This window comes from Notolabrus celidotus, chromosome 20 (assembly GCF_009762535.1).
Source record: "Notolabrus celidotus isolate fNotCel1 chromosome 20, fNotCel1.pri, whole genome shotgun sequence".
Lineage (NCBI taxonomy): Eukaryota > Metazoa > Chordata > Actinopteri > Labriformes > Labridae > Notolabrus > Notolabrus celidotus.
Genome location: NC_048291.1, coordinates 1,573,227 through 1,600,491, shown reverse-complemented (window position 1 = coordinate 1,600,491; position 27,265 = coordinate 1,573,227). Strand labels below are relative to the sequence as shown.

General features: G+C 44.6%; 1 protein-coding gene across 1 annotated transcript in view; it reads right to left on the bottom strand.

The window, feature by feature from the left end:
• The window catches only part of LOC117832321 (E3 ubiquitin-protein ligase SMURF2-like), a 60,449-nt gene that overhangs the window by 23,159 nt on the left and 10,025 nt on the right, over window positions 1–27,265 (bottom strand). Inside the window, exons 2-3 of the mRNA XM_034711412.1 lie at window positions 6,378–6,416; window positions 2,623–2,731 (exon numbers count right to left, since the gene is read on the bottom strand). Of these exons, the coding sequence (XP_034567303.1) occupies window positions 2,623–2,731; window positions 6,378–6,416 (148 nt within the window). The remainder of the gene's footprint in view (window positions 1–2,622; window positions 2,732–6,377; window positions 6,417–27,265) is intronic.

Sequence of the window (27,265 nt, the reverse complement as noted above, 5' to 3'; positions counted from 1 at the left end):
AGGTGGACTTCACGTGCCACAAAGTCCTGCATGATGAATTAATGCAACGCAGTAGTGGCTGACGCAGTCTTGAGCATGACATACTTCTGTGTCAAAGCATGATGTGAAGGTATGAGATACATGATGGTGATCTGGGATTAGGAGGTTGGCATCTGAGGATCTGAGGCGGCAAGATCGGGAGTGGCGTTTGAGGAGGTCGGTCAGGTATGAGGGGGCGAGGTTATTGAGGGCTTTGTAGGTGATGAGCTGGATCATGAAGTGGATTTGGAGGCTGTATGGGGAGCCAGTGAAGTATGTAGTGCTCACGATGTGCTGCAACATCCTTAAATCTCTTACAAACGCTTATAGGTGGCAGGATTTCTTGCCTGCTTCCAGTCCTGCTGCAGCAATTATTACAAAGTGGAATACAGAGGGGGGCAGTGGGTTGCACTGTTCAAGTCCCCGGTCGGGCAGGTGGAGTTTGCATGTTCCCCCGGGTTCTCTCCGGGTACTCCGGCTTCCTCCCACAGTCCAAAAACATGCTCACCAGGTTAATTGATCACTCTAAATCGCCTGTAGGTGTGAGTGTGTGTGAATGGTTATCTGACTCTCTGTGTTAGCCCTGTGATAGGTTGGCGACCTGTCCAGGGTGTACTCTGCCTTCCGCCCAAAGTCAGCTGGGATTGGCTCCAGCCCCCCGTGACCCCGAAACAGGATAAGCGGTCAAGATAATGGATGGATGGATGGAAAACAGAGGAGAAATGTTGCAAAAGCAGGAAACACAATGCTGCCCATTGGACCAATCATATGGCTTGCAGTCTGTGTCGTTTCAGTGTGTAGTTACATTTTGAAGGAGGTGCAGGTCAGCGCAAATGTGTGTAAGCTTCTGTGTTGAAACAAAGCAATGGCGTTGACTCAATGCAGGATATAAACCTGGCTGTAAAGCGGTGCTTTTGGGACAGATGTTTTACTGAAGGCTGTGGAGGAATGGAAGCTCACCTGTCTCTGTTAAAGGTACAGTAACGCAGGAAGGCCGATCCTGACGTCACAGAAATCCTACATCTGCAACATTAAACACCTTCCTGTCTTTTTTTTGACCACTTCTTATTACATCTGCTTCAAACTGAAAACCTGGAGTCCTTGCCGATACTCGTAACTACATCCAGCTTCATCATAGTCAGTGCCTGCAGAGTTCTGGATCTGAACATCTCTGAATATGAAGGACGTCGTAAAGAATTGATCGTGGAGCTCGTTAACTTGAGCTTCAGCTCGGACGGTCGCTGGAAAAACAAATGAACAAGTCGGCTTAAATAATTAGAGTCTAGACCGAGAACTTCACACTGCAGATGTTTGAAATTAAACATGCTGAATCTGAAGAACCAAACCAGAAAGAGAGCTTCTCAAAATACTCTCCGTGTCCTCGTTCCCCTCGCTGACTCACTCACTCAAGCGCTCGTTGTGCTAATGCTGCTTTTAATTTCAACTGTGAGCCGTTCATTTAGCCTTCGACTGAGCTCGTAAAACAGCCTGAGTGCTTGAGAGAGAGGCAGGCGGCCAGACTAGACCGTGTCTGCTATCCTCGGCATGCCGGCCACATCCTGCAACAATACCGAGGGGTCACAGTTCATGGGACGCTGGCTGTGGCTGACCTATGAAGCCGAGGGCCTGGACACACGCCCACCAACACACACACACACACACAGGACTTCTACAACCTTGTATGAGCACTTACAACAAATGGAAAAAAAGGATGACAGCCAAAAGCTTTAATGCAGCGGGCCGTATTTGGAACACCAGGTGTTGCAGCCGGCCCTATTTTAATAAGTGTGAGCCAGCCAGACGGCTTCCTAACCTCTCCTCTGCGTCTGTGCGCCATGATAAACAGCGACACACGGCTAAGAGGAGCCTGATGTTGAACTTGTCCATGGCACAGGAGTTCTAACAGGCGTTTGAGTTATCCCTCAGACTCTCCTCAGAGCCACGTGGAGGTCGTGACTCGTGTTCTCCTCCGTTTCTATGTGTTCTTTAAAAGAATGCACACACGCACGTGACTTTTCCCCCTCTTGCCAAATGTTACGCGAGCACTTCATGTAATAGAGAGAGCGAGAGCGAGAGAGAGAGAGGGTCTTGTATCCCCAGCAACCAAACAAACGGAGACATGTGCTTCCTCTCGCTGTTGGCGACGCACGGCGGTTGGATAAACACCGCTGCGAATACTGGAAACTTTCACTCTCACATTTTCACTCACGCGGTCTGTCTCCGTTTATTCTTTCCAGGATACTTTTCGCAGGTCAAACCATCTTTGGGAAAGGAAATCAGGGTACAACAAGACATGCACGAGTTCCAGTCAATGGAAGAAAATAGTATTGGAGACACCCCTCCTTCTTAAATACTGCTCCAAGGGACATTTTTAGACTCTTGGCCGGCGCTGAGGAGTTATGTCATTACATAGTATCTAAATAAGTAATGGACCAGATGCAAGAGCTGTTTACATGTGTTTCTGTTTAGTCCTTGTTAAAGCGAGCGCCTGACACTTCTCAGTGTGAGGTTTAAAAAAAAGAAAGACATGCAGCCTGTTTAGGAAGGTGGGAGCTTTTCAGATCTCTCTTTTTAAAAACACACGTAAAGAAAAAGGGGACTCACAGGTCGTAGTGTTGGTTCCACTTGGGGTCCAGCGTGTTCCTCACGGTGTCCGTCGAGTGGCATTGCCCCGAACCGTCCACGACAACCTTGGCAAAGGGATCAGGGAGGCCTGCAGGGAGAGAGGAAACACGACGACACCACGGTCAGCCGCAGCTAAATCCACCCAGAACAAATAACAGATAAACAATTTCAGGAGACCAAAACAAAAACATTACACAGCAGCAGCGTTGGCAGATTCAGACGAATATGAGTGACAGTGAAGCTGCGGTGACGCTGTGTCGCTGTGGTCGCACCAATCCAGACTATTTTCACATTACTCAGTGTTTGTTTGCACCCTTTTCTCAGAGCTTTAATTCAGGCTGATGCATCGAAAAACGACTGATACTCTGGACACACTGAAGATTCAACTCTATGATTTAAACTGACTTTCTTATTCACTTTGACATTTGAGTGTTGGTGCAGCTGGACGTCCAATAATGTTGGAAACATGACAAAATAAGGTTAAATATCTGCTTCTTTGTTTCTCTTTCTTTTCTTTTTTAATTTAACTCATTCATTCATCTTTTTTTTTTCCATTTAATCTTCATTTTTCTTTTCTTTTGAACGTTTTTATTAGACTCAGCAAACATCACAAAATAATGCAGCCATCAGACTCAGAGACAAAAAAAGACATAACAAGATTTTTGAAAACAGCTAGTCCATAGTCTGAAAGTAAAGATGTAAATAAATAGATAGTACACAATTAAAAATAAATACAAACATACAAAATAAAAATAATATTAAAGGTGACATATCATGCAAAATGGACTTTTTAATGGTTCTCTCCCTGAAATCTGTGTCCCTGTCTACAAACCCCCTGAAAAGTAAAAGAATCCATTCTGCCCCTGTTCTGATTTCTCCACCTTTCTGTAAATGTGTGCTGAAACCAGCCGTTTCAGTTTTCAGTGTTTTTCATACGTCACAACGCCATCCGGTCTGTAACAGGAAGTCAGAGCTCGGAGCTTGTTCAGCCCATAGACTGTATAAAATACAACTCAACCCCTCCTCCGTTTTTCATTCCCTGCACACATGTGTGCTAACAAGGAGCTTAGGAGGGAGGCATGCTAGTTGTAGGCTGTCTTAATAAACACAAAGGTCGCTTTGACTCCCCACGTCTGCAGATTTGAAGATCTAGTGGATGATTTTTATTTATCATGGATAAGTGCTAGCGCTAGTTAGCATAGCCACATAGCTACATGGTAGCTGTGTACCAAGACACACGTCGACATGCTGACAAATAAAACAACAAGAAACACTAAATCTGTGACCAATGGTTCAGAAAGGTCCTGCTGCAGGCGCCTCTCCGTCAGGATCAGATTCTGGATCAGATTCAGAGGGTTGAAGTAACGCGGGTCTGTGAGCAGCCGTGTATATTCAGCCAACATGTAAACATTAGATCAATGTACTGGACAGCCGAGGCCACACCCACTTCCTGAGGGGGCGTGGTCAGAGAGAAAACAGAGTGTTCTGAGGAGGGCTGAAGAAGAGGGTTTTTCAGGCAGACCAAAATCTGATTTTAAAGTGTTTTTTTGAGCATAAACTTTAAAGACATGTTTTGGGGACCTCTTAGACCAAGATATGTTGATGAAAAAAGCGTGATATGTCACCTTTAAGTTGAATACCTTTCCAATATGTTTTTAGTTTTGGACAGTCCCAGAATACATGTGTATGCTTTTATTTTATTTTTTAATTAGTTATTCTTTATATTATTTATATATTTATTTATTTATTTTCCACTTTTGACCTTCATTTATCCCTCTTCTGTCTTGTTTTACAGCTTTCTCAGGTGTTGGTGGGTTAGGGGATGATGAAGATGTACATATGTACAAAAGTAGTAATAAATTTAAAGGCAAAAAGAAAAGAAATAGCTTTATAAAGAGGCTTATAAGTTCCTAAATAATCCCCACAACATCTCAGCCTCTGTACAGTTCTTAACAGATCATTAACAATGAATGATTCAGTGATTCAGTCAGTGGTCCCCTCTTTCATTTTGACTGAACAACTAAAGCAACAAACAATTCAATTATTATTTTCTTTTTTGGGTGCTTATTTTTTCTTTCCAAGTTTTTTTCTGGTTTAAAAATGTTGCATTTATTCCTTTTTACTTTCCTATAATTTTTAAAATGTATTATTTGTAATTATTTTCATTTATTAATCAACTTATCTATTTACAAAATGTGTATTTGTTTATTTAATTTGTATTTTCATTTCTACTTTTCTCATTCAGAATATGGATTTTGTTTTTTTTAATGAAATATCTGTGCTTAAGATCTTCCTCTGAGTGTATGGCTGTATTTTGTGTGTGTGTGTGTGTGTGTGTGTGTGTGTGTGTGTGTGTGTAGGTGTGTGTGTGTGTGTGTGTGTGTGTGTGTGTGTGTGTTTCATTGGCTGAGTCTCATAAAAAAAAATCAAATAATATTGAGTGTTGCAGGTAACAAGACTGTTTCTGAAACGCCCTGTTTTTAAAACAGAGCAGGGAGCAAAATCAGGCAGAGAGGGAAAGTTACCCTTTTGAATTATTACATATCTCTGATCAGTAAAGAAAGAAAGCTGCTGCAGGTAATCGCCATAATGCTGAATATTGTCCCTCAATAATCCGCCAATCAGCTGATAATCGGTCGACCCTGAGGCAGGCTATGGTTCCTGAGGCAGGCGGGGCCTTTGGTGCACGTTATCTCTCAAACAAATGCAAACATGCACAAAAATAAACATTAAAAAAAATGTGTAATCAAGTTTTTTATCCTGCATTGGATCATTTATATTTATATTTCTAATGTGGGAGTTTTACTGCAGTAAAATGTGAACAGTAGCAACAAACTGGATCACTGTAAGTTTGTCCGCCTGTCTTCTAGTGAATGTTTGCACAAAGAAGTCTGAGAGCTGAAAGACATTCACGGTGGAAACAAAGCAGCAATAAGACTAAATACACACAGAACTATGGAGTAAACAAAGCTAAATGAATGTCTCTGCACTTTTTTTTCCCACCAAACAAACTCCAGCCTGCTTCGGGTAATTTAGTCAAACATTTCAAAAGGGACTGAAAACAAAGTTTGAGAACCTCTGGAGGAGAACATAAAGACGCGTTAAGATCTGTGACAGACGTGTTTGTTGTTCTGGAAATCTGAAACACTGACAAGTTGTCCCTGCTGTAAATACTGTGGTTGAAACCAGCACAATAACAACATGACAAACACATTATAGTTCACCAATAAAGACAAACACAGACATTTTTATCTCTGGTTTCAGCGCTGCTCTCTGGCTCAGTGTTTGCTCAGCTCCTGAGCGCTGGAATGGCAGGAATGGGCACCACAGAAACCACCTGAGTGAAGCAGAAGACCTTTACATGCTTCCTCACCATGACAGCCCGCCCCAAACACAGCAAAACACTCACCAAGCTACAGACACCTACGTGTGAGCTATTAAGACTTTAAAGCAGAGGATAAAGTGAAGATTTCACGCAGGAGAGTTCCTGAAATATTAATTTAAACGCAGGACTCAGGAATTCTCTGAGTGTTTTCCTGCTTCCAAACGCAGATCTTGTAAAGCGTCCGCAGGTTTTGAAAGAGCATCTCAGAGAGTCGTTAAAGCTAAAAATGTGGCTCATATTTTTTCAGTGGATGCATCATATTCCCACAAACCGAGGATGGCGAACCCAACAGGGTGTGAAAGCAAACTCAGATTTATCATAAACAGCTGGAATGAGAAGAGATACTTACGGAAGAAGTCTTTCTTCGCCAGGTTTTTGGCGCAGAGGACTGAAAAACAAGCGGAGAGATGAAGAGCGTTAATTCACCACAAAGATTTAATTCATAAAACGTGACGCAGAGTTTTATTATTCATCGTTAGAGGAAATATCAGGAATACCACCAAGTGCAAAAAATAACCTGACTCACATTATAACTTGAAACAGTTCCAATGAGATGTTAAAGTCATTTCTTTAGGACATGAAACTAATAATGTAGAGGTTCATTTTGTGGTTTGAGTAATAAAAAAATGTATGTATTTTCTGTTTTAGATGAACTCAGAATAAATCAGAGCTTAAACATCAGAGTTTAATCAATGGAAATAAAATAAACAAACAAAATAGGTACAGGTTCAAGATACACAAATTAATACAGTAAGTGTATAAGGTACTGATGTGACAATATATTTCAAAACAGTAAGTTTACATGTCAAAACCAAGCGACAAAATCCAATGTTGGAAAAGCCAAGTGCAAAAAACTGCAGTTCCTCAAGTGTCCACTAGAGGCTGTCTCCAAAAGCTAAGAAATCCCAATTAAGCCCAAGCGGCAACCTCCGGTCTCAAGCGATGAAGCCCATGCGGATATATTATAAACCGTCATCGAGAATCCACTTGAGGCTGGCTGCAGAAACACAGGAAACCACATACACATGAATGGGAAACAGAGGATCTTTGCAGCATTAATAAACATGTTTACAGCCTGGTTCAAAAAACGGCTTGGCTCTACAAAGCTAATCTCTCTATCGGCACACACTGTACGGGGGGGGGGATTTATTTCTAACGTGACGGTTTAGAAGATATTAAGATTACAAGTTTTCCCAAATAAGGACATGACTGACGTGACTCCCGGTCGGGAACACATAGCTGTTGGCTAAGAGGCTCAAACTCCGCCCCTTTACGTCACACTCTGCCTGGTTGAGTTCAGCATTTCCAATATGGCTGCCGCCGTCGATTTGCTTCAAAACAGCGCTCAGGAACAGATGGGTGACGTCATGGATACTACGTCCATATTTGACACAGTCTATGGTCAAAACCAAGCGACAAAATCCAATGTTGGAAAAGCCAAGTGCAAAAAAACGCAGTTCCTTAAGTGTCCACTAGAGGCTGTCTCAGAAGATGACCGACTTGGCTCCTAGACGGGGACACATAGCTGTTGGCTAGGAGGCTCAAACTCCGCCCCTTTACGTCACACTTTGCCTGGTTGAGTTCAACGTTTCCAATATGGCTGCTGCCGTCGATTGGCTTCAAAACAGCGCTCAGGAACAGATGGGTGACGTCACGGATACTACGTCTATATTTTATACAGTCTATGATTAAGCACTAATTGAAGAGCCCTGCTCCTGAATTGGTTTTGAGCGCCGGCGCCAAACCGGCCCTGAAACTGCCTCTGCCGAAAAGGGGGTGATAGCGGGCGGCCTGGGTTCGGTTCCAGACGGTGACCCCCTTCCGGCATGTTATTCCCCCACTCTCACTAGGTGTCCTTCTCTATCCACTCTCCTCTACTCTCTAATATAAACCCCAAAATTATAACTTGAAATAGAAAGAAAGAAAGAAATAATCAGCTGCAGTTCCTCGAGTGTCCACTAGAGGCTGGCCCCAGAAAACCACATACACACCCATTCAAAAACGCCCATCCTTACAGCAGGAATAAACATGTTTATATTTTAAATATCAGCACACACTGTATGCTGGTTGATTTTTTTCACAACTTATTAGATTTAAAGATATTAAAGTACAAAGTTCTGCATAATTAGGGGCGTGGCTAACTTGCTGATTTTCTGGTATCTGTCCTGGCTCATCCAAAGTTCGGTTGAGTCATCTTTAATATTGGCCTTCAAAACGCCTCTTCAGAAACCAAAAGATGACACCACTGAGACTGTCCATGTATATTTAGTGGATGGTTAAAACATGACAGTAGTGGTGCGTCTCTTTTTTTACTGTTGTTGCAGCAGCACAGCATTTAAGACTTTATAAACACGTCTCTCTGAGGCTAAAGGAGGAGGCGTTGACTCTGCTCTTCCTCCTGCAGCAGAGAGAGAGGCTGACCCTGCTGGTCCAGTCTGCAGGCGGTTACTGAGGTGATGAAGCTGAGGAGGATGGATGAGGAAGCTCAGTCACCACCTGGGCGTCTGGAGTTACAGTAACAGCCTGTGAGTCAGGCTGCAGGGGAGGATTCTGGGAGAGGTTAAATATGTCTGCACCGTGCGTCTTGTTAAACACACGACAGCAGGAGCTCGGTTTATATCGGGCTCTGTAAATATAACAGCTTATCTGGCCCGGGTGTTAATAATGCACATGAAGCTGCTTTAAATGTCATGTTTGGGGAGCATAAAAGCTGTTAACACCTTAATGTGCACGTCTCACATGCTGCCATCCACACACAGTCCGGGTTTAGCTCACGTAAAAGCAGAAAGATGACAGCTGCCATGTCACAGGCATCTTCCTGCTGCCATATGAGCCTGATTCACACCTTTGAAGGGAGAGAGAAGTGTAGGCAGATCCAAGGCTGAATGAACGCTTCAGCTCTGACTGGATTAAACCTTTACTTCCACCTCCAGAGATTACCTACAAATTGGGATCCCCTCTCTTACTAGCCGACATACGAGACCATTAAAATGTGCATCATTAACACCATTAGTAGAAATACAGGCTCTCTATTAATCCACACCAAATATACACTGTTAGAGGAAACATCACGCTCCTGGTGACAGAAACCTTCCTCAAGTTAAACAAGCATACGCCTGCTCATTATACCTTAAGTCTTAGTATGGGAGGTAGAGCCTCCAGTTATCAGGCACCTCTGCTTTGGGATCCTCTACCAGTCAGGGTCTGGGAGGCAGACACCCTCTCTACTTTTAAGAGTCGGCTTCAAACTTTCCTTTTTGATAAAGCTTATAGTTAGAGCTGGATCAGGCTTGGACCAGATATTTGTCATGCTGCTATACGCTTAGACTGCTATTAGTTTAGACCGCTATAGGCTTAGACTACTATAGGCTTAGACTGCTACAGGCTAAGACTGCTATAAGCTTAGACTACTATTGGTTTAGACTGCTATAGGCTGAGACCGCTATTGGTTTAGGCTGCTATAGGCATAGACTACTATTGGTTTAGACTGCTATTAGTTTAGACTACTATAGGCTTAGACTGCTATTGGTTTAGACTGCTATAGGCTTAGACTGCTAAAGGCTTAGACTGCTATAGGCTTAGACTACTATTGCTTTAGACCGCTATAGGGTTACACTACTATAGGCTTAGCCTGCTAAAGGCTTAGACTACTATTGGTTTAGACTGCTATAGGCTTAGACTACTATAGGCATAGACTACTATTGGTTTAGACTGCTATTAGCTTAGACTACTATTGGTTTAGACTGCTATTAGCTTAGACTACTATAGGCTTAGACTGCTATTGGTTTAGACTGCTATAGGCTTAGACTGCTAAAGGCTTAGACTGCTATAGGCTTAGACTACTATTGCTTTAGACCGCTATAGGGTTACACTACTATAGGCTTAGCCTGCTAAAGGCTTAGACTACTATTGGTTTAGACTGCTATAGGCTTAGACTATTATTGGTTTAGACTGCTATAGGCTTAGACTACTATTGGTTTAGACTGCTATAGGCTTAGACTACTATTGGTTTAGACTGCTATAGGCTTAGACTACTATTGGTTTAGACTGCTATAGGCTTAGACTACTATTGGTTTAGACTGCTATAGGCTTAGACTACTATTGGTTTAGACTGCTATAGGCTTAGACTACTATTGGTTTAGACTGCTATAGACTTAGACTATTATTGGTTTAGACTGCTATAGACTTAGACTACTATTGGTTTAGACAGCAGCTTATCTACCCACGCTCGTTTCTTTCCAAGTGTTGATTCAGTGAATAAAGCATGATCTAAAACAGCACAAGAGGAATCTCCTTCATGCTAACAGGCTAACTGTTGTCACTCATAATGACGCCTCTCCGTCTACTTCTATGGTGTCATCTTTGTCTTACTGCCCCCTGCTGGTCTGGAGGTGTAGTGTCACTGGCCTGATTTGCACAACCTCCACAGGACTCCTACTAGTGCTCGAAACGCGGACAACAATGGGGCCACAGGAACCATTTAGGGCCCGGAAGAGTAGTTCGGGGGCCTAAAAGTACTGATGGTCTTTAGGACTCGACTCTGACTCCCCTCCTGTGCAGGTTTCAGAACTCAGACTTCACTTTGCAACACAAATAGACTAAAGTATGACCACACTGGCAGACTGCAGCCACCACCGAACCATCCGCCCCTCCCTCCCCTCCACGCCGCATACTCAGACACACACACACACTCACACACTCACACCATGTCAGATATCAACCGAAACCACTTTAAGGTCTGAGCTGGAACTATTTTGCCCACCAGGAAACTAGAGAGAGGAGGAGGAACCTTCTGAGTGCCGTGTCGACTCGATTAAACACACAAATCAGCGGCTTCAAACGCGCCAACATCGACATATTCATCGTGCTTCACAAGAGACGCAGACGAGCGAGAGAGGCTGCAGGTTTTATGACAAGAACCCAATTAAAACAGACACAAGGAGGAGAGATAAACAGAGGAGATGCTCAACCTCCTGGGGGGAGCGTGTGTGTGTGTGTGTGTGTGTGTGTGTGTGTGTGTGTGTGTGTGTGTTGGAGGGGGGGATGAAGTACATGCTCGACAGATGAGGAAGAATTTCTTTCCGCAAACATCCATGGGAATGTGTTACGTTCCAGTGAAACCCACCTCATTTCTTAAACATCTGGTATGCATCGCTTTCAGTCGCGCTCTGACTGAACACTCAGACGTGCACACACACACACACACACACGCACACACACACACACACACACACACATGCACATGAGAGCCCTGGAGACAAGTTACTCCACAGCTCCAGTGATCTAACTAATTATTAACATGCACAGAGGACTCGGTGTGTGTCTGTCCCTTTAAGAGAGGTGATCCAGGTACATTAAAGGTAACAGGTGACGGTTTTCTTTGTGGTTCTGCACCCGTAACACGAGCAACGTGTTCGCAATGCCCGGCTGTGATTTGATGGCGTTTCCAGAGAGGAGAAAAAATCATGTTCCCAAGTCTGGAAGTCACGAAGCGATAAATCTACAGGAGGTAAAGAGAGAGAACAGCGAGGCACTGAGGAATCTGACTCTGAGGCTACACAAAGCCCGGACAGGAACAAAGATGTGACAGTAGAGACGCAGCTCAGCACAATGACCAGCTCAGCTTGTACCAAACTGAGCCCAGCAGACCCTCCAGTGAGCGCACACACAGTCCTCGGTTCGCCGCACTGGAAGGCCGGAAGGCAACGCTGCAATTATACCCATATAGGCTCCTATGAAAACATACGAGAGGCCGAGTTACTGCAGAAAACACAGAAATCCGGGAGGAAACCGCTGGAATGGTACACACCAGGAGACAATGGTGGCCAATTAGGAGCCAGCAGAGGAATCCAACCATCAGAACACAGCTCTCATTTACACGCTGACCAAACACAGCCATCACATATCTCAGGACGAACATGCACAGTCCAGCTGAGCTTTATTTAACTGCAGACTCTGGCTCTGCAATGAGGGGTGAGGAAGCACTGCAGACGCCTTCCATGAAAAGACCTGATCAGCGGGCCAATCACAGGGCGAGGATTGCTTTGTAGTTACATTTTGAAGGAGGCTTCTACTTAGGTGCAGGTACACGAACCTACAGCGTACGCTAAAGCTATCCTCTGTCTTTTGTTTCCATTCAAAATTTCAAAAATAAATAAATAATAATAATACATTTTATTTAGAACGCACTTTTTATTTCAAGAAGTCTCAAAGTGCTACAGGCACACAGTAAAAACAAACTTGAAGATGTCTTAAAAGCAATACTTAAGATAAGTTAGAAGCCTCTTTAAAGAGGAAGGTCTTTTTGAAAAGCATCCACAGTCTGTGGGGTCCTGAGGAGGCTGGGCAGGGAGTTATTTTCTTGCCTGGTGCTCGCGGTAGTTAGGGTCTGGTTGAACTTACGAACCAACACGTCACCCGTTTGTTTTTCCTCCCGCTGGAGCCCGTGGAAGAGGCACATCATGACGTCAGGTTTACTTGACCGCTTCTCCCAGCAGTGCTAGCGCGAACTTTACCCTCACAACAACAACGATGGAGGACAAAGGCAGCTTGTCCCCTCGGCCGACCACTGCTTTCCCTTGGAGCCTTTAATTTATTCACTGCAGGACGATGGAGGGAACACGTTTGGTTTGCAACCCTGCCACTCGTCCCTGACAGAAGCGGTTTGCGGTTCTAGACCAGCAAAGAGTTGGAGCTACTCTGGAACTGGTTTTCCAGGCCGGGAGTCCATTTACTCGCAGTCGAAACACAAAAAGACGGTTCTCAATTGAGGGGTATTAGGACGACAGGGAGTACAGAGAGCTGACGGGATTTTGCAGTCTGGTGCCAGAGAAACCACCTCCAGCTCAACGCAAGGAAGACCAAAGAGCCGGTGGTGGATTTCAGAAGACGCAAGTCCCCTCCTCCCACACCAGGGAACATCCAGGGAACAGACATTGAGATTGTGAAATCTTTCAAGTACCTGGGTGTTCACCTGAACAATAAACTGGACTGGTCAGACAACTGCAATGCGCTCTACAAGAAGGGACAAAGCAGACTCTTTCTGCTCAGGAGACTCAGGTCTTTTGGTGTGGAGGGGGGCTCTTCTGAAGTCCTTCTTTGACTCTGTGGTGGCATCAGCCATCTTCTTTGGAGTGGTCTGCTGGGGAAGCAGCATCTCTGCTGCTGACAGGAAGAAGCTGAACAGACTGGTGAAGAAGGCCAGCTCTGTCCTGGGCTGCCCGCTGTGGACCCTGTGGAGGTGTTGGCTGACAGGAGGATGATAGCAAAGCTATCTTCTCTGATGGACAACACGTCACCCGCCCCCCTCCAGGAGACCAGAACAACACTAAGGAGCTCGTTCAGTGACAGACTTCTTCACCCTCACAGAGAGATACCGCAGGTCTTTTCTTCCTGCAGTGGTCAGACTCTATAACCAATAATATATATATATATGTACGTTGTAGGATATGCTTATTACCCCTGAGAGGAGGATATGTGGATAAATTATATTAGAGCCTCTGCTGTCCCTGCTGAGGGACCAAAACAAGGACCAAAGTCCACACGTCTTTGAGCGAACATCTATTAAGTGGAAGTAAACACAGAGTATTTTTATTCACGTATGTCGTTCTGACGTCTTGACCAATGGAAACAACTCCAGCGCTATCTAATAATAACATCTTTGTTTTCACAGCCGGACTCTTTTATCCTGGCAGTCTGGTGATGAAGTGGTCTGAGGTAAGGTGAGGAAGAGGTTCACGTTTAGTCTGGAGGCTTGACGGTGACCTTTAGGGAAGGAGAGTCACGATATCAGTCACCTTTGCTCTGATGAGGAAGAGTTTCTCACCCTGCAGCCCTCAAACTGCAGCTTTACTGACCCGACCGGATCCCAAACACATTCATGTGTCTGTACTTTTCCAGGCTTTCATCCTGGGGACATACTGAAGGGTGGGTCGTGTGTTTGGGACCCTCGCTGACGCTGTAAAAAGATCATCCTCATGTATGTTTGATGGATTTGCTCCGGGGGGCTTTCTTCCCTCTGCTGGCTGTATGCATGAATTTGAATCTCTAACACACCTCCGACATGTTCCCACTCTCTGTAATGATGTTGATTTAATTTTAACTGTGAATTTATGAAGCACTTTCTGGAAACTGGAATAAATGTAGAGGGGAGAGGAGTACCGAGGGGGTTGTGAATGTAGGGCAAGAGAGTGAGAGAGAGGGTGTCGGAGAAAGAGACAATGAAAGGAGATTAAAACAAAATATTTTAAGCTCATGAATGAGTTAAGCACGGCAGACGGATTTCACTGCTTTGCTAAACCGCTCGCAGAATAAATCATCAGGAGCTAAATGAGCCGACATGAGGCCATTAAAATGTGCATCATTAACACCATTAGTAAAAATACAGGCTCTCTATTAATCCACACCAAATATACACCAACAACGAGCTCCTGATCACAGAAAACTTCCTCAAGTTAAAGGAAGCAGGCGAGCATACGTCTGCTCATCGTGCCTTAAGTCTTAGTATGGGAGGTAGAGCCTTCAATTATCAGGCACCTCTGCTTTGGAATCATGGAGGCAGACACCCTCTCTACTTTTAAGAGTCGGCTTCAAACTTTCCTTTTTGATAAAGCTTACAGTTAGAGCTGGATCAGGCTTGGACCAGATATTCGTTATGCTGCTATAGGCTTAGATTAGTACAGGCTTAGACCGCTATAGGCCTTGACTACTAAGGGTTTAGACTTCTATAGGCTTAGACTACAATAGGCTTAGGCTGCTATAGGCTTAGACTACTATTGGTTTAGGCTGCTATAGGCTTAGACTACTATTGGTTTAGACTGCTATAGGCTTAGACTACTATAGGCTTAGACTACTATAGGCATAGACTACAATAGGCTTAGGCTGCTATAGGGTTAGACTACTATTGCTTTAAACTGCTATAGGCTTAGACTGCTATAGGCTTAGACTGCTATAGAGTTAGATCGCTATTGCTTTAGATCGCTATAGGCTTAGATTACTACTGGTTTAGACCGCTATCGATTTATACTACAATCAATTTAGACAGCAGGTTTAGAATGCTATAGGCTTAGACTACGATAGGCTTAGACTGCTATAGGCTTAGACTACAATAGGCTTAGGCTGCTATAGGGTAGGACTACTTTAGGCTTAGACTGCTATAGGTTTTAGACTGCTATAGGGTTAGACCACTATAGTCTTAGACTACTACAGGTTTAGACTACTATCAGTTTATACTACTAAAGGCTTAGACTACTATTGATTTAGACAGCAAGCTTAGACTACTAGTGGGTTAGACTGCTATATGCTTAGACTGCTATAGGCTTAGACTGAACACCCTTGGACCCAGTCTTTCCCTCTCTCTCCTCTCTCTGCCTGTCTCTCACTTTAACTCTTCCTGTCCCATTAAAGTTACTAACCATAGACCTTTCTGGAGTCCCTGAGCTCCCTTGTCTCGTAGGTTCCTCTTCATCTCTCTCTCTCTCTCTCTTCATCTCCCTCTATCCCTCTCTCCAACACGGTCTCAGCAGATGTGTGTCTAACATGAGTCTGGTCCTGCTGGAGGTTTCTGCCTGTTAAAGGAAGTTTGTCCTTGCCACTGTAACTTGCTAAATGCTGCAAAGTGCTCTGCTCATGGTGGATTAAGATGAAATCAGACTGAGTCCTGTCTGGGAGATGGGACTGGATCTGATCCGGTCTTGATGTTGGGTCTTTGATTTGGTGCTTTATGAATAAAGATTGATTGATTGGAGCAGCATCGTAAATCTGCTGCTTTATTGGTCGCCCTGGACTGTTTCTGGCTCTAGCACTGACGAATATAATTACCTCTCTCCTCTCCTGCTTCTTCAAATGTTAGAGACGGACTCTCAGTCGACCCTAAAGTGAGATGGAGACGCAGACATGACCCCAAAGTCTGAACACAGTCTGAGTTTATTGAGCTGTAACTGTACTACATGGTGGTTCACCATCATTACTCTTCCTGAGAGAGTAATAACATGTTCACCGACGGCTCCCCGACTCTCTCCTTCCAGCACAGCATCACATAACCTCGTGCATCTCAGCCCATCTAAAATCCCCTGTAGTCATAGCGACAGCGAGCATGGAGGCAGAGCGGAGAGAGAAGGGTTTCTCTGTGTCGTCTGTATTTCTTATTCTGGTCGCATTGCCTCACACAGCCAGGGACTGCAGGGAGGACCGATTCACAGCGAGGGATGGGTACAGACGTTAAAAAAAAAAACCCCAGGACAATAAACAAAGACGGGCTGCCTTTTCCCGCTTTCAGCCATCTTTAAGACCCCAGTGAACTTAGGAGAGGGATGACAAGATAGGGAACATAAATCCATACAGCACAGGAGAACACAGCTGTGATGATCAGTGGATGATTCACAAAGTTTAAGAGCAGGAGGGGGGATCGAATAACTGGAGTGAGTGTGTTTGCTCTCTGTGGCTTCTCCACTGACGGCAGCTGATTAGTCAAATAATGTCTCTCCACATTACGGTCCTTCTCTCCTTCTCTCCCTCTCTCCCTCTCTCCCTCTCTCCTTCTCTCCCTCTCTCCCTCTCTCCCTCTCTCCTTCTCTCCCTCTCTCCTTCTCTCCCTCGGAGGACAGCAGCAGGGAGAGCCAAACAAACACAACAGATTATCAGCTCAGATTTGTCTGTGAGTAAGAATCGACTCAGCAGCTCTGTGCGGGCAGAGACGAGACTTTAAGGGGAGGGGGGGGGGAGTTTAGAAAGTTCCACCTGTGGGGAGACTAGGATGGGCCCGGTTTCTCACAGGCCGCCACACAAAGAGCCCCACTGTGCAGGCGAATCAATGAAGTCCACCAGACGCAAGCCAAACACCTGGGGAGGGGGAGGTCACGTGACGTGCGGGGGGGGGGGGGCGTTGTCATGGTAGCAATTACTGGTAAAGACAAGATGAAACTGGGACAGGGACGTACCCGACTCGGGAGTCTGTCTGTTTCAAGCTTCTGCTTTTTTGTTGCTGAGTTTAAAGAAGGAAGGGCCGCACTGAACTGCTGCATCATTTTACACAATGCAGTGAAAACACACACACACACACACACATGCATGTTTCTCACAGTTTCCATACGTTCCTGCAGTCAGACACATTAAAGCATGAACAGCTGACAACTGTTTTAGAGTTTGAAGCCACAACATCGTCATTTTAAATCAAAATGTAAGAGACTGACTGTAATTAGGCATCCTGTGAGCCAAGCCAGCTGATGTTATGTGCAGCTCAGCTCCCAGTCTCTCTTTATTCATTGTTTTTTCTGGGTTTAAAAACCTTGTTCACAATAACAAAAAGGGATCCATCCTATAACAAGCTTAAGACTGACAGTCATGCCAGTGGCAGCTCAGCTTACAGCCCCTCTTTAAGTCCTGTCCTCCAAGAAAGACTAGAGGACACTAGATTTTGAGAGTTATATGAAAGATTTCGGAGAGCCAGTTTACCAAAGAAATGGGCAGCTCAGCTACCAGTCCCTAAAGTCCCACTGAAGACTGTCAAAGACGTATTTGGTATTTTTAACGGGTGTGAAACCTTGCCCATAATAACATGCAGGAATCTTACCCCAATAACAAGCTTAAGACTGGCAGAAAGGCGAGTTGCAGCTCAGCTTACAGCCCCTACTCAAGTCCTTTATACCAAGAAAGACTGGTCTGCTTTAAGATATTATCAAGTCACACACTAGTATTCTCTAACAGTCATTTTGACACATTAAAGATAGATTTTAGACAGCTAGTGTACTGAATTTATGGGCAGCTCAGCTCCCAGTCCCTGAAGCTCCACTGGAGAGCATCAAAGACACACTGGTTTCTAATGTCAAACTACTTACTGACAGTGTTCACTGGAAGTCATCACCACTGGTTTCTAATGTCAAACTACTTACTGACAGTGTTCACTGGAAGTCATCACCACTGGTTTCTAATGTCAAACTACTTACTGACAGTGTTCACTGGAAGTCATCACCACTGGTTTCTAATGTCAAACTACTTACTGACAGTGTTCACTGGAAGTCATCACCACTGGTTTCTAATGTCAAACTACTTACTGACAGTGTTCACTGGAAGTCATCACCACTGGTTTCTAATGTCAAACTACTTACTGACAGTGTTCACTGGAAGTCATCACCACTGGTTTCTAATGTCAAACTACTTACTGACAGTGTTCACTGGAAGTCATCACCACTGGTTTCTAATGTCAAACTACTTACTGACAGTGTTCACTGGAAGTCATCACCACTGGTTTCTAATGTCAAACTACTTACTGACAGTGTTCACTGGAAGTCATCACCAGTGGTTTCCAATTGCAAACTACTTACTGAGAGCTTTCACTGGAAGTCATCACCACTGGTTTCTAATGTCAAACTACTTACTGACAGTGTTCACTGGAAATAATCACCACTGGTTTCTAATGTCGAACTACTTACTGACAGTGTTCACTGGAAATAATCACCACTGGTTTTGTTTTGGGGAGGCAGTGGCCAAATAATCTGTCTTCCTTTAAAACCTTGTACATGCAGGTATCTTAACTCAAGAAGTTCTGCTCGCAGCCCCTCCTGAGGTCACTTTTGTGAGTTTTAGGTTTTACTTGTAGGACAAATCATTTCCATAAGCCTCTTTTTGTCAGAGCTACATTAAAAATTGTCAGCTGGACGAGGACTGGGCCTAATGGTGAAGTTGTGCGCCCATGAAGCGGTTGACCAGTGTTCAAATCCAGCCTGCGGCCTCTTTCTCTGCTTGACGTCCCCCACTCTCTCCCTGTTTCCTACACTATCAACTTTCCTCCCCTCTATAATGAAGGTGTAAAAGCCCCAAAAATATAACTTTAAAAAAAATGTCAGCTGACTAGCTTCTTTCAAATGTTTTAGACCATGTCATGATCATGTCAAATATGAACCCCCAAAGTCCACTGAAAGAGTGCCAAAGACAGTTTCCCACTACTTATTGAGCGTTCTCACTGGAAATAATGACCGGCTGGTTTTGTTTTGGGGAGGCTAAGACCTCTGCCAATAATCTGTCTCCCTGCAAAACCTTGTTGACAATAAACACAACAAGAATCCTGAATTTACGACAAGCTCAGGACCTTCTCATAAGCTAGGTGCAGCTCAGCTTGCAGCCTCTCCAGATGTCGTGTCTCTCAGAGTTTCTTGGTAGCATGAGCTGCAACACTGAACACGTATTCAGTGTTAATATTTGTATCTCCAGGAAAAGGGAAGGAAATGGTTCATTTTATTCTGCCTTACTCTGCAGAAAGTCAGTCTCATGATAAAAACAGGGAGAAGTCATTCTGAGACTTTGTTTATAAATTTAAGAACTGCTAAAAAAAAGTGCAGAGATTTGACCACCAAATGAGAGCTGTTCCCACAAATGCTTTAAACGGGCAACCTTCAGGGGCAGCCCCGAACTCGGAGACCACTTTGTGTTGAGATGCATCATACATACGGCTAATTTAACACAGGCCCTTTCACATACACGGACACAACCAAGCATGGGAAAGGGGAGAGCACCGTGGGGAGAGGAGGGTTCACACAGCCTGTGCGGTTAACCATTACACTGGAGCCCATGAGGTGGAGGAAACAGGGGGTGTGGGAACCGAGACGACCGCTTGGTATTATTCCTCCGTCACCGCTCCTGATGCGAGTCGAGACTGTCTGGAAACGCGGCCTAATGAGAGGAGATGGGTGAGGAAGCACTACAAGCATCATCAGATCTTCTCCTCGAGTGGAATCAGAACCGCACGTGATCTTTAGGAAATCTCTTCAGGCCCACTAGCCCGGACTGACCTCATCCTGAACCCTGCTTCCTGTCCACCTGGTTCCTCCAGTCCAGCGCACTGACCCGACCCGCCAGACAGTCTGACACATCTTTAGGGAACAGTACTCCCTCGCCTCCTCCTTCCTAATTTCTCCTACGCCTGTCTGCCTGTTCGTCTGCCATGTTTTGACTCCAGGACTCAGAGCCGTGCGCTCTCATGTGCAGCATTGTTCTCCTATTAACAAAAAGGCTTCCTTTCCCCCCCTCGTCACTCCTCCCTGACCTCTCCGGGGCTGAGATGAAAACGCTGTGACGGACAGGTGCTGATGGTTGTTCCAGTGAACCTGTTCTTTATCTGTCTCCTGCTAATCTCTGAGACGTCTCCTAATCAATCTGCTATGACAGCCTGTTGGGCAATGTTTGGTCTGAGCGCCGTCTCATGAAGGCGTGTGTCACTGAGGCTGCAGAGATGGGAGGCTGATGTTCCACGTATGGAAACCTCACAGACATGGAGGTATTTAGTCTAGACAAGGGGGAAGGGGGGGTCGCATTAAGAACTGAGTCTAAGTCAAAGGCCGAGCAGCATCACTAGACTTCAATTTTTCAGGTTTTCTCAGAGGTATTACGACAAAATACTCACGCAGAAATATGGACTGAACTACTCCTGAGATACCTTTAAAGAGATCCGATTAAAACACGTGAAGGACAAATCTAAAGGAGTGAAGGAGTCTGAATATTTCAGCTGTCGGGAGTCATCCTGGTGCAAAAGTGCAGAAAGAAAACATACCGTATATTTAAGAGCCCTCTGCTCCTGCGCCCACTCGTCTGAGCCAGTTGCTTGGCATCCTTTCTTGGCTGTGAGTCCGTTAATGTTTGGGGTTTGGTTCTGAGCCGTGGAAACTCTCAGGATGGAGTTAAAGGTGGGCATATGTGAGAAGATTGAGTATCTGTGGAGGGTGTTGGCACTTGAGATGTGCAGGTTTAGCTGAGTTATACTAATTGTTGATATTTTTATGACTTTAGGCCCAAAATGTTGGTCATATGTTGTGTCTGAGCTTTATCATAGCCGGGGCTGCAGCTCATGTTGGTGTCTAAAGCTCTACTACCTGGATGCAAACAAACACAGGTAACCGATGGCATCTCATAGCGATACCTTTACCTGTCATGTATGTAGGCTTTTTATTTTAACCCAGCATGAGAGTTGTGTGGTCTCTGTCTGTTCTTTTATTTGATTTTGATTTTCTCTTAGTGTTTTAATTTTTATTGAACTTTTTGGTGTTTTTTAGCTATTTTTATTAAGTATTATGTGTTTTATTGATTCTTTTGTTTTATTCTATTTTATTTTCTGACAGCATTTTATGTACCTCACTGTGCAGCACTTCGCTAAACTTGATTGTGGATCGAATTGGATAGGCTGTGTTTGGTTAAAATGACATATATCGCGGCGCTGGTGGCCTAGCCGTCTAAGCGCCCCACATACAGAGGCTACAGTCCTCGTCACAGAGGTCGCCGGTTCAACTCCCGGCCACAGCCATTTCCTGCATGTCTTCCCTCGCTCTCTACTCCCCACATTTCCTGTCTCTCTTCAGCTGTCCTATAAAATAAAGGCAAAAAGGCCCAAAAATTCAAATAACTACTCAACCTGAGTAATATTATAGAAAATATAAGATACAACAAACAGTGACAGTGAGTACCAAAATAACAAGGGTAATGACCAACAGGTTTATATTAATGTAATGGGGCGCTGGTAGCCTAGCGGTCTAAGCGCCCCACATATGGAGGCTACAGTCCTCGTCACAGAGGTCGCCGGTTCGATTCCCAGCCGGTGCATGTCTTCCCTCGCTCTCTACTCCCCACATTTCCTGTCCTTCTTCAGCTGTACTATAAAATAAAGGCAAAAAGGCCAAAAAATATAACTTAAAAAAATAAAATAAAATAAATAAATAATCATAATACAAAATAAATAGGCTACAATCAAAATAAATTAGATATAAATTATTTGCTTATTTTTATTTATTATTTTTAATGTATTTTTTATTGTTATTCTTATTTCTTTTTTACCTTCTCCATTTATTTATTTTTTAAATATTAACCTATTTATCCTTTCTATTTATTATTTATCTTTTTTTTTAATTATCATAATTTTTATTATTATTGGTTACTTTATTGTGCTTCTTATATACATTTATCTTTTGTATGTAATGTGTAAAAATTCAAATAAATAAATATATATTCAGTCTTAAATTCCCACCATAAAGTAGTCCCTTCACCTTTACAGATTGCTCTGGGTTTAATTCTTGTTCTTTTATATTCTGATGCAAACAGGATGTAACGTCAGCAAGCAGCTGAACCCTCGTCATGTCTCAGAGGCAGACTCATCGACCTCTATGAAAGGTAGCTCCTCAGAGGCATCCACACCGCTCATTCACTGACATCCACCGCTGCCTTATTCATGACAAAAGTGGGTTACTTTTTAAAGAGCTGGCTCCACCACTTAACTTCAGCCTTTAACTGCAGAGACACGCAGCAGAGTGAGGAAGCAGGGTAGAGTTTAAGGAGTTCAGGCCAACTCTTCACGGGGTTCAGGCTCACTGTGGAAATGTGGTTAAGGCACTGGGAGAATTTCCCAGCTTTGGCAGTTTTTTTTTTTATATATCTTCTTATGTAATATGCAAATCTGATAACGCTCCTTCTGGTCACATTATAAAGATATTAGAGTCACTGGTGGCACGGCGCTCATGGAACTACTTACCGCCAGGAAAATCCTCTAATACCTCTAAACAGACCGGCCATTTCCAAGATTTTGGAAAATTAGAAGAGGAAAAAGAGAAACAAAATCTCCCTGTGCATCACTTTACAGCGAGAGGAAAACAGAAAGGAACACTTCAGAAAAAAAAAAAGAGGGGAAAGACCTTGATGTGCTCTTTTTGAGAATAAATCACAGAGTCCTTCCAAAGACAGACTCAATCCCGGTCTCACACGGAAAAGAAGAAGCTTGTCAACAACCGGGGAGCGGAGAGGAAACTAGCAGCGAGGCGTCCCAAGAATTGCATCATAAGTGTGATGTGAAGCTAGCGCAGCAAAACAAATACAAAACATTCAAATCACAGGACTCTGAGTTAGAGGACATCAGGGGACCAGGCGCTTTACATCCCCTGTAGCTTCTCTGCACACTCAGGACAAAAGGCCGTGACTAACAGAGGACATAAATCATCCACAAGACTCGACACCTGCTGGAGACGAAACCAGAGATCCTGTGAACGTGTCGCTCCTGAGACCGAGTGTTAGATATACGATATTCATCAGCAGCTAATTTTATCAATCAATCTTTATTTATTAAAATCCCAACAAACATTCTCCTCAGACTCTTTCCAAACAGAGCTGACATCAAGACCGGATCAGATCCAGTCCCCTCTTCCAGACAGGACTCGGTCTGATCTCATCTTAATCCACCATGAGCAGAGCACTTTGCAGCATTTAGCAAGTTACAGTGGCAAGGACAAACTTCCTTTAACAGGCAGAAACCTCCAGCAGGACCAGACTCATGTTAGACACACATCTGCTGAGACCGTGTTGGAGAGAGGGATAGAGGGAGATGAAGAGAGAGAGAGAGAGAGAGGGATGATAGTGGGGAGATAGATAGTAGTAGTTGTAGCAGCTGGAGTCTGACACGTCCACAGCAGCAGAGATCCAGAGGAACCTACGAGACAAGGGAGCTCAGGGACTCCAGAAAGGTCTATGGTTAGGAACTTTAATGGGACAGGAAGAGTTAAAGTGAGAGACAGGCAGAGAGAGGAGAGAGAGGGTCCCAGTGCTTCCGTTCCAACAGCAGTCTATGCCTATAGTAGTCTAAGCCTATAGCAGCCTAAGCCTGCTGTCTAAACCTATAGTAGTCTAAGCCTATAGCAGCCTAAGCCTATAGTAGTCTTAGCCCGCTGTCTAAACCTATAGTAGTCTAAGCCAATAGCAGTCTAAGCCTATAGTAGTCTAAGCCTATAGTAGTCTAAGCCTATAGCAGTCTAAGCCTATAGTGGTCTAAACCAGTAGCAGTCTAAACCTATAGTATTCAAAGCCTATAGTAGTCTAAACCTGCTGTCTAAACCTATAGTAATCAAAGCCAATAGCAGTCTAAGCCTATAGTAGTCTAAGCCTGCTGTCTAAACCTATAGCAGTCTAAACCTATAGTAGTCTAAGCCTATAGCAGTCTAAGCCTATAGTAGTCTAAGCCTATAGTAGTCTAAGCCTATAGTGGTCTAAACCAGTAGCAGTCTAAACCTATAGTATTCTAAGCCTATAGCAGCCTAAGCCCGCTGTCTAAGCCTATAGTATTCTAAGCCTATAGTAGTCTAAGCCTGCTGTCTAAACCTATAGTAGTCTAAACCTATAGTAGTCTAAGCCAATAGCAGTCTAAGCCTATAGTAGTCTAAGCCTGCTGTCTAAACCTATAGCAGTCTAAGCCTATAGTAGTCTAAGCCTATAGAAGTCTAAGCCTATTTTAGTCTAAGCCTATAGCAGTCTAAGCCTACAGTAGTCTAAGCCTATAGCAGTCTAAGCCTACAGTAGTCTAAGCCTATAGCAGTCTAAGCCTATAGCAGCCTAAGCTCAGGGACTCCAGAAAGGTCTATGGTTAGTAACTTTAAAGTCAGTGACAGGCAGAAACCTTGAGCAGGACCATATTAGATAGACATCTGCTGAGACCGTGTTGGAGAGAGGGATAGAGGGAGATGAAGAGAGAGAGAGAGAGAGAGATAGTAGAAGTTGTAGCAGCTGGAGTCTGGAGTCTGGAGTCTGGAGTCTGGAGTCTATCGGTACAGGCTTTAAGACCCTGTCCCTGTAGAGGTTGATCACCTCGCTTCAGATCCAGTTCTCAGGATGGTTTCTTGACAGTGAGGCCGAGCTGACCCGGTGAAGGCGTTTGTGTAAGTGTACGTATACTTTAAGTACTTTAATAACAAGTTGTGTTTCAATAAAAGTTTGAAAGAGTTGAAGTAAGTTTTGAAGTAGGCTGCAGTATTTTGAAGTTTGGAAATGTCTCTGCTGAGTTCTTTAACTTTCTATGATCCTAAACATACCACATAGATTTGTTTTGGAGAGTTTAAAATCTACTCAGTGGATTCATCCTGCAGAAAAAGGATCAAAACTAAAAACAGTGATATCTGTAGCGCTCAGTCTGATGAAAACACAACACAGTAAATAAACTGACAACCTGTGGGAAACACAGCAGCTGAGCAGAGACAGCTTTCCAACCAAACCAGTCTTTAAACAAAGATACCTGACTGTACAAATCCAAAGTCCATCGAGGAGCTTATCTCTTCAGAAACCTGCCTGACTACAGGAAGAAAGACACAATGCACATCCACACGTGAGAGACGAGAGGCTGGCAGCGCTCTGAGTGTGAGAACATTTCATCCGTCTCACGTCACCTTTTCCCTCCGTGATACAGGCCGCTGTAATTGCATAATAGAGGAGTCCACCCTGACTATTTTCAGCTGCAAATAGTGGGAAACCATGCCACAATGGCAATTTTTAGTTGCATTCCTGTTACGCCTGCATAGTACATCACTCTGTGTTTCCACTCTGTGCCGAACAGAGAGTCATCCAGGCAACCAAAGTGTTCCACAGCACCTTCAGCAGGGAGTCAAAACACTGAGACCATCACACACTTCTGCAAGCTTGCACTACGCCGGCTGGGACCGGAGCCGGATCCATCCAGAGGCTGCTGGCTCCTAACCCTGCTCTGATGTAATGAAGGAGAGGAGAGGAGAGGAGAGGAGACACAAGAGGAGGAGAGGAGAGGAGAGGAGAGGAGAGGAGAGGAGAGGAGACACAAGAGGAGGAGAGGAGAGGAGAGGAGAGGAGAGGAGAGGAGAGGAGAGGAGAGGAGAGGAGAGGAGAGGAGAGGAGAGGAGACACAAGAGGAGGAGAGGAGAGGAGAGGAGAGGAGACACAAGAGGAGGAGAGGAGAGGAGAGGAGACACAAGAGGAGGAGAGGAGAGGAGAGGAGACACAAGAGGAGGAGAGGAGAGGAGAGACACGAGGAGGAGAGGAGAGGTGACACAAGAGGAGAGGAGAGGAGAGACACGAGAGAATCGGAGAGGAGAGGACATGAGAGGAGACACAAGAGGAGAGGAGAGGAGTAACAAAAGGAGAGGAGACTAGACAAGGAGACACGAGAGGAAAGGAGAGGAGAGGAGACTAGATGAGGAGACAAAAGAGGAGAGGAGACTAGACAGTGAGACACGAGAGGAAAGGAGTGGAAAGAAGAGTAAAGGAGAGGAAAGGGGACACAAGAAGAGAGGAGAGGAGAGGAGACAAGAGGAGAGGAGGGGGGAGGAGAGGAGAGGGAAGGAGACACAAGAGGAGACCCAAGAGGAGGAGAGGAGAGGAGACACAAGAGCTGAGGAGAAGAGAGGAGAGGAGAGGAGAGGAGAGGAGAGGAGAGGAGAGGAGAGGAGAGGAGAGGAGAGGAGAGGAGAGGAGAGGAGAGGAGAGGAGAGGAGAGGAGAGGAGACCTGTGGATCTAAACTTGAGGACCACCACACTGCGGTGTTAAATGCCAGAAATGCTGCTTCCAGTCCCGAGGAGTTTTTTTCGTTCCTCTGGATGATTTCACAACTTCATCAGGGAGCCGTGTTACATCATCACCACTCGGCCATATTTCTCCTCTACTCTCTGAAACCTGCCAGTAACTGTTGGCCTCAGCGCGGCCTCAGACACGTCTAAGAATAAAGACAGTAATCATGTTGTAATCTTAGATGAAAGCACGGCCAACAACTACTACTACTACGAGGGCGACGTCTGGAGAGCACGGCTGCAACCAATTTTATCCCCATCATGATTAATCTGCAGATTAGATTCTCATTAGGGTTCAGTCTATGAATGAAAATGACAATCACAGCTCTGCTTTTAAACTCCTGAACCTGAAGACTGTTGTAGGAACTGTCCTGTTCCATGTACTCGCACTCCTGCCATTATTATGTTTTTGTTCCATGCTGCATGTCATCCTCTCTCTCCTTCCTTCTCACATTCATCCTCTCTCTTTCTTTAGGAATCATGGATGAAAAAGTCAAATTCAGATTCAGATGTTAGCTAAAGCTCGGGGAACAGCGTGTTTGTTGGAGAAGCTTCATGTGATGAGCTGAGGTCTCAATCCAGACGATCATTTCATCCAGTTACAGAACATGGAGGTAAGAATCCTGGAGGTTGTGATTACTCCTCTTCACTGAAGGGAACAAAGAGACAGGACAGAGGATTGGTGCATCAGATCCAGGTGCACCACCTTTAATAACGCCTGTTGGAGCAAATATATGGCTTCATCTCAACATTCCCACCCACAGCTCTGCAGCATCCGCTGAGCGCTGAGTCACGGGACGTTTCCACTCCCAGTTTAGGTTTCTTAATGACTTTCCTGCAGATCAAACCCCCATTCATAGGAGGCCACATCAGAGGGGACGGGAGGACTCAGGGTGATGATAGGGGCTG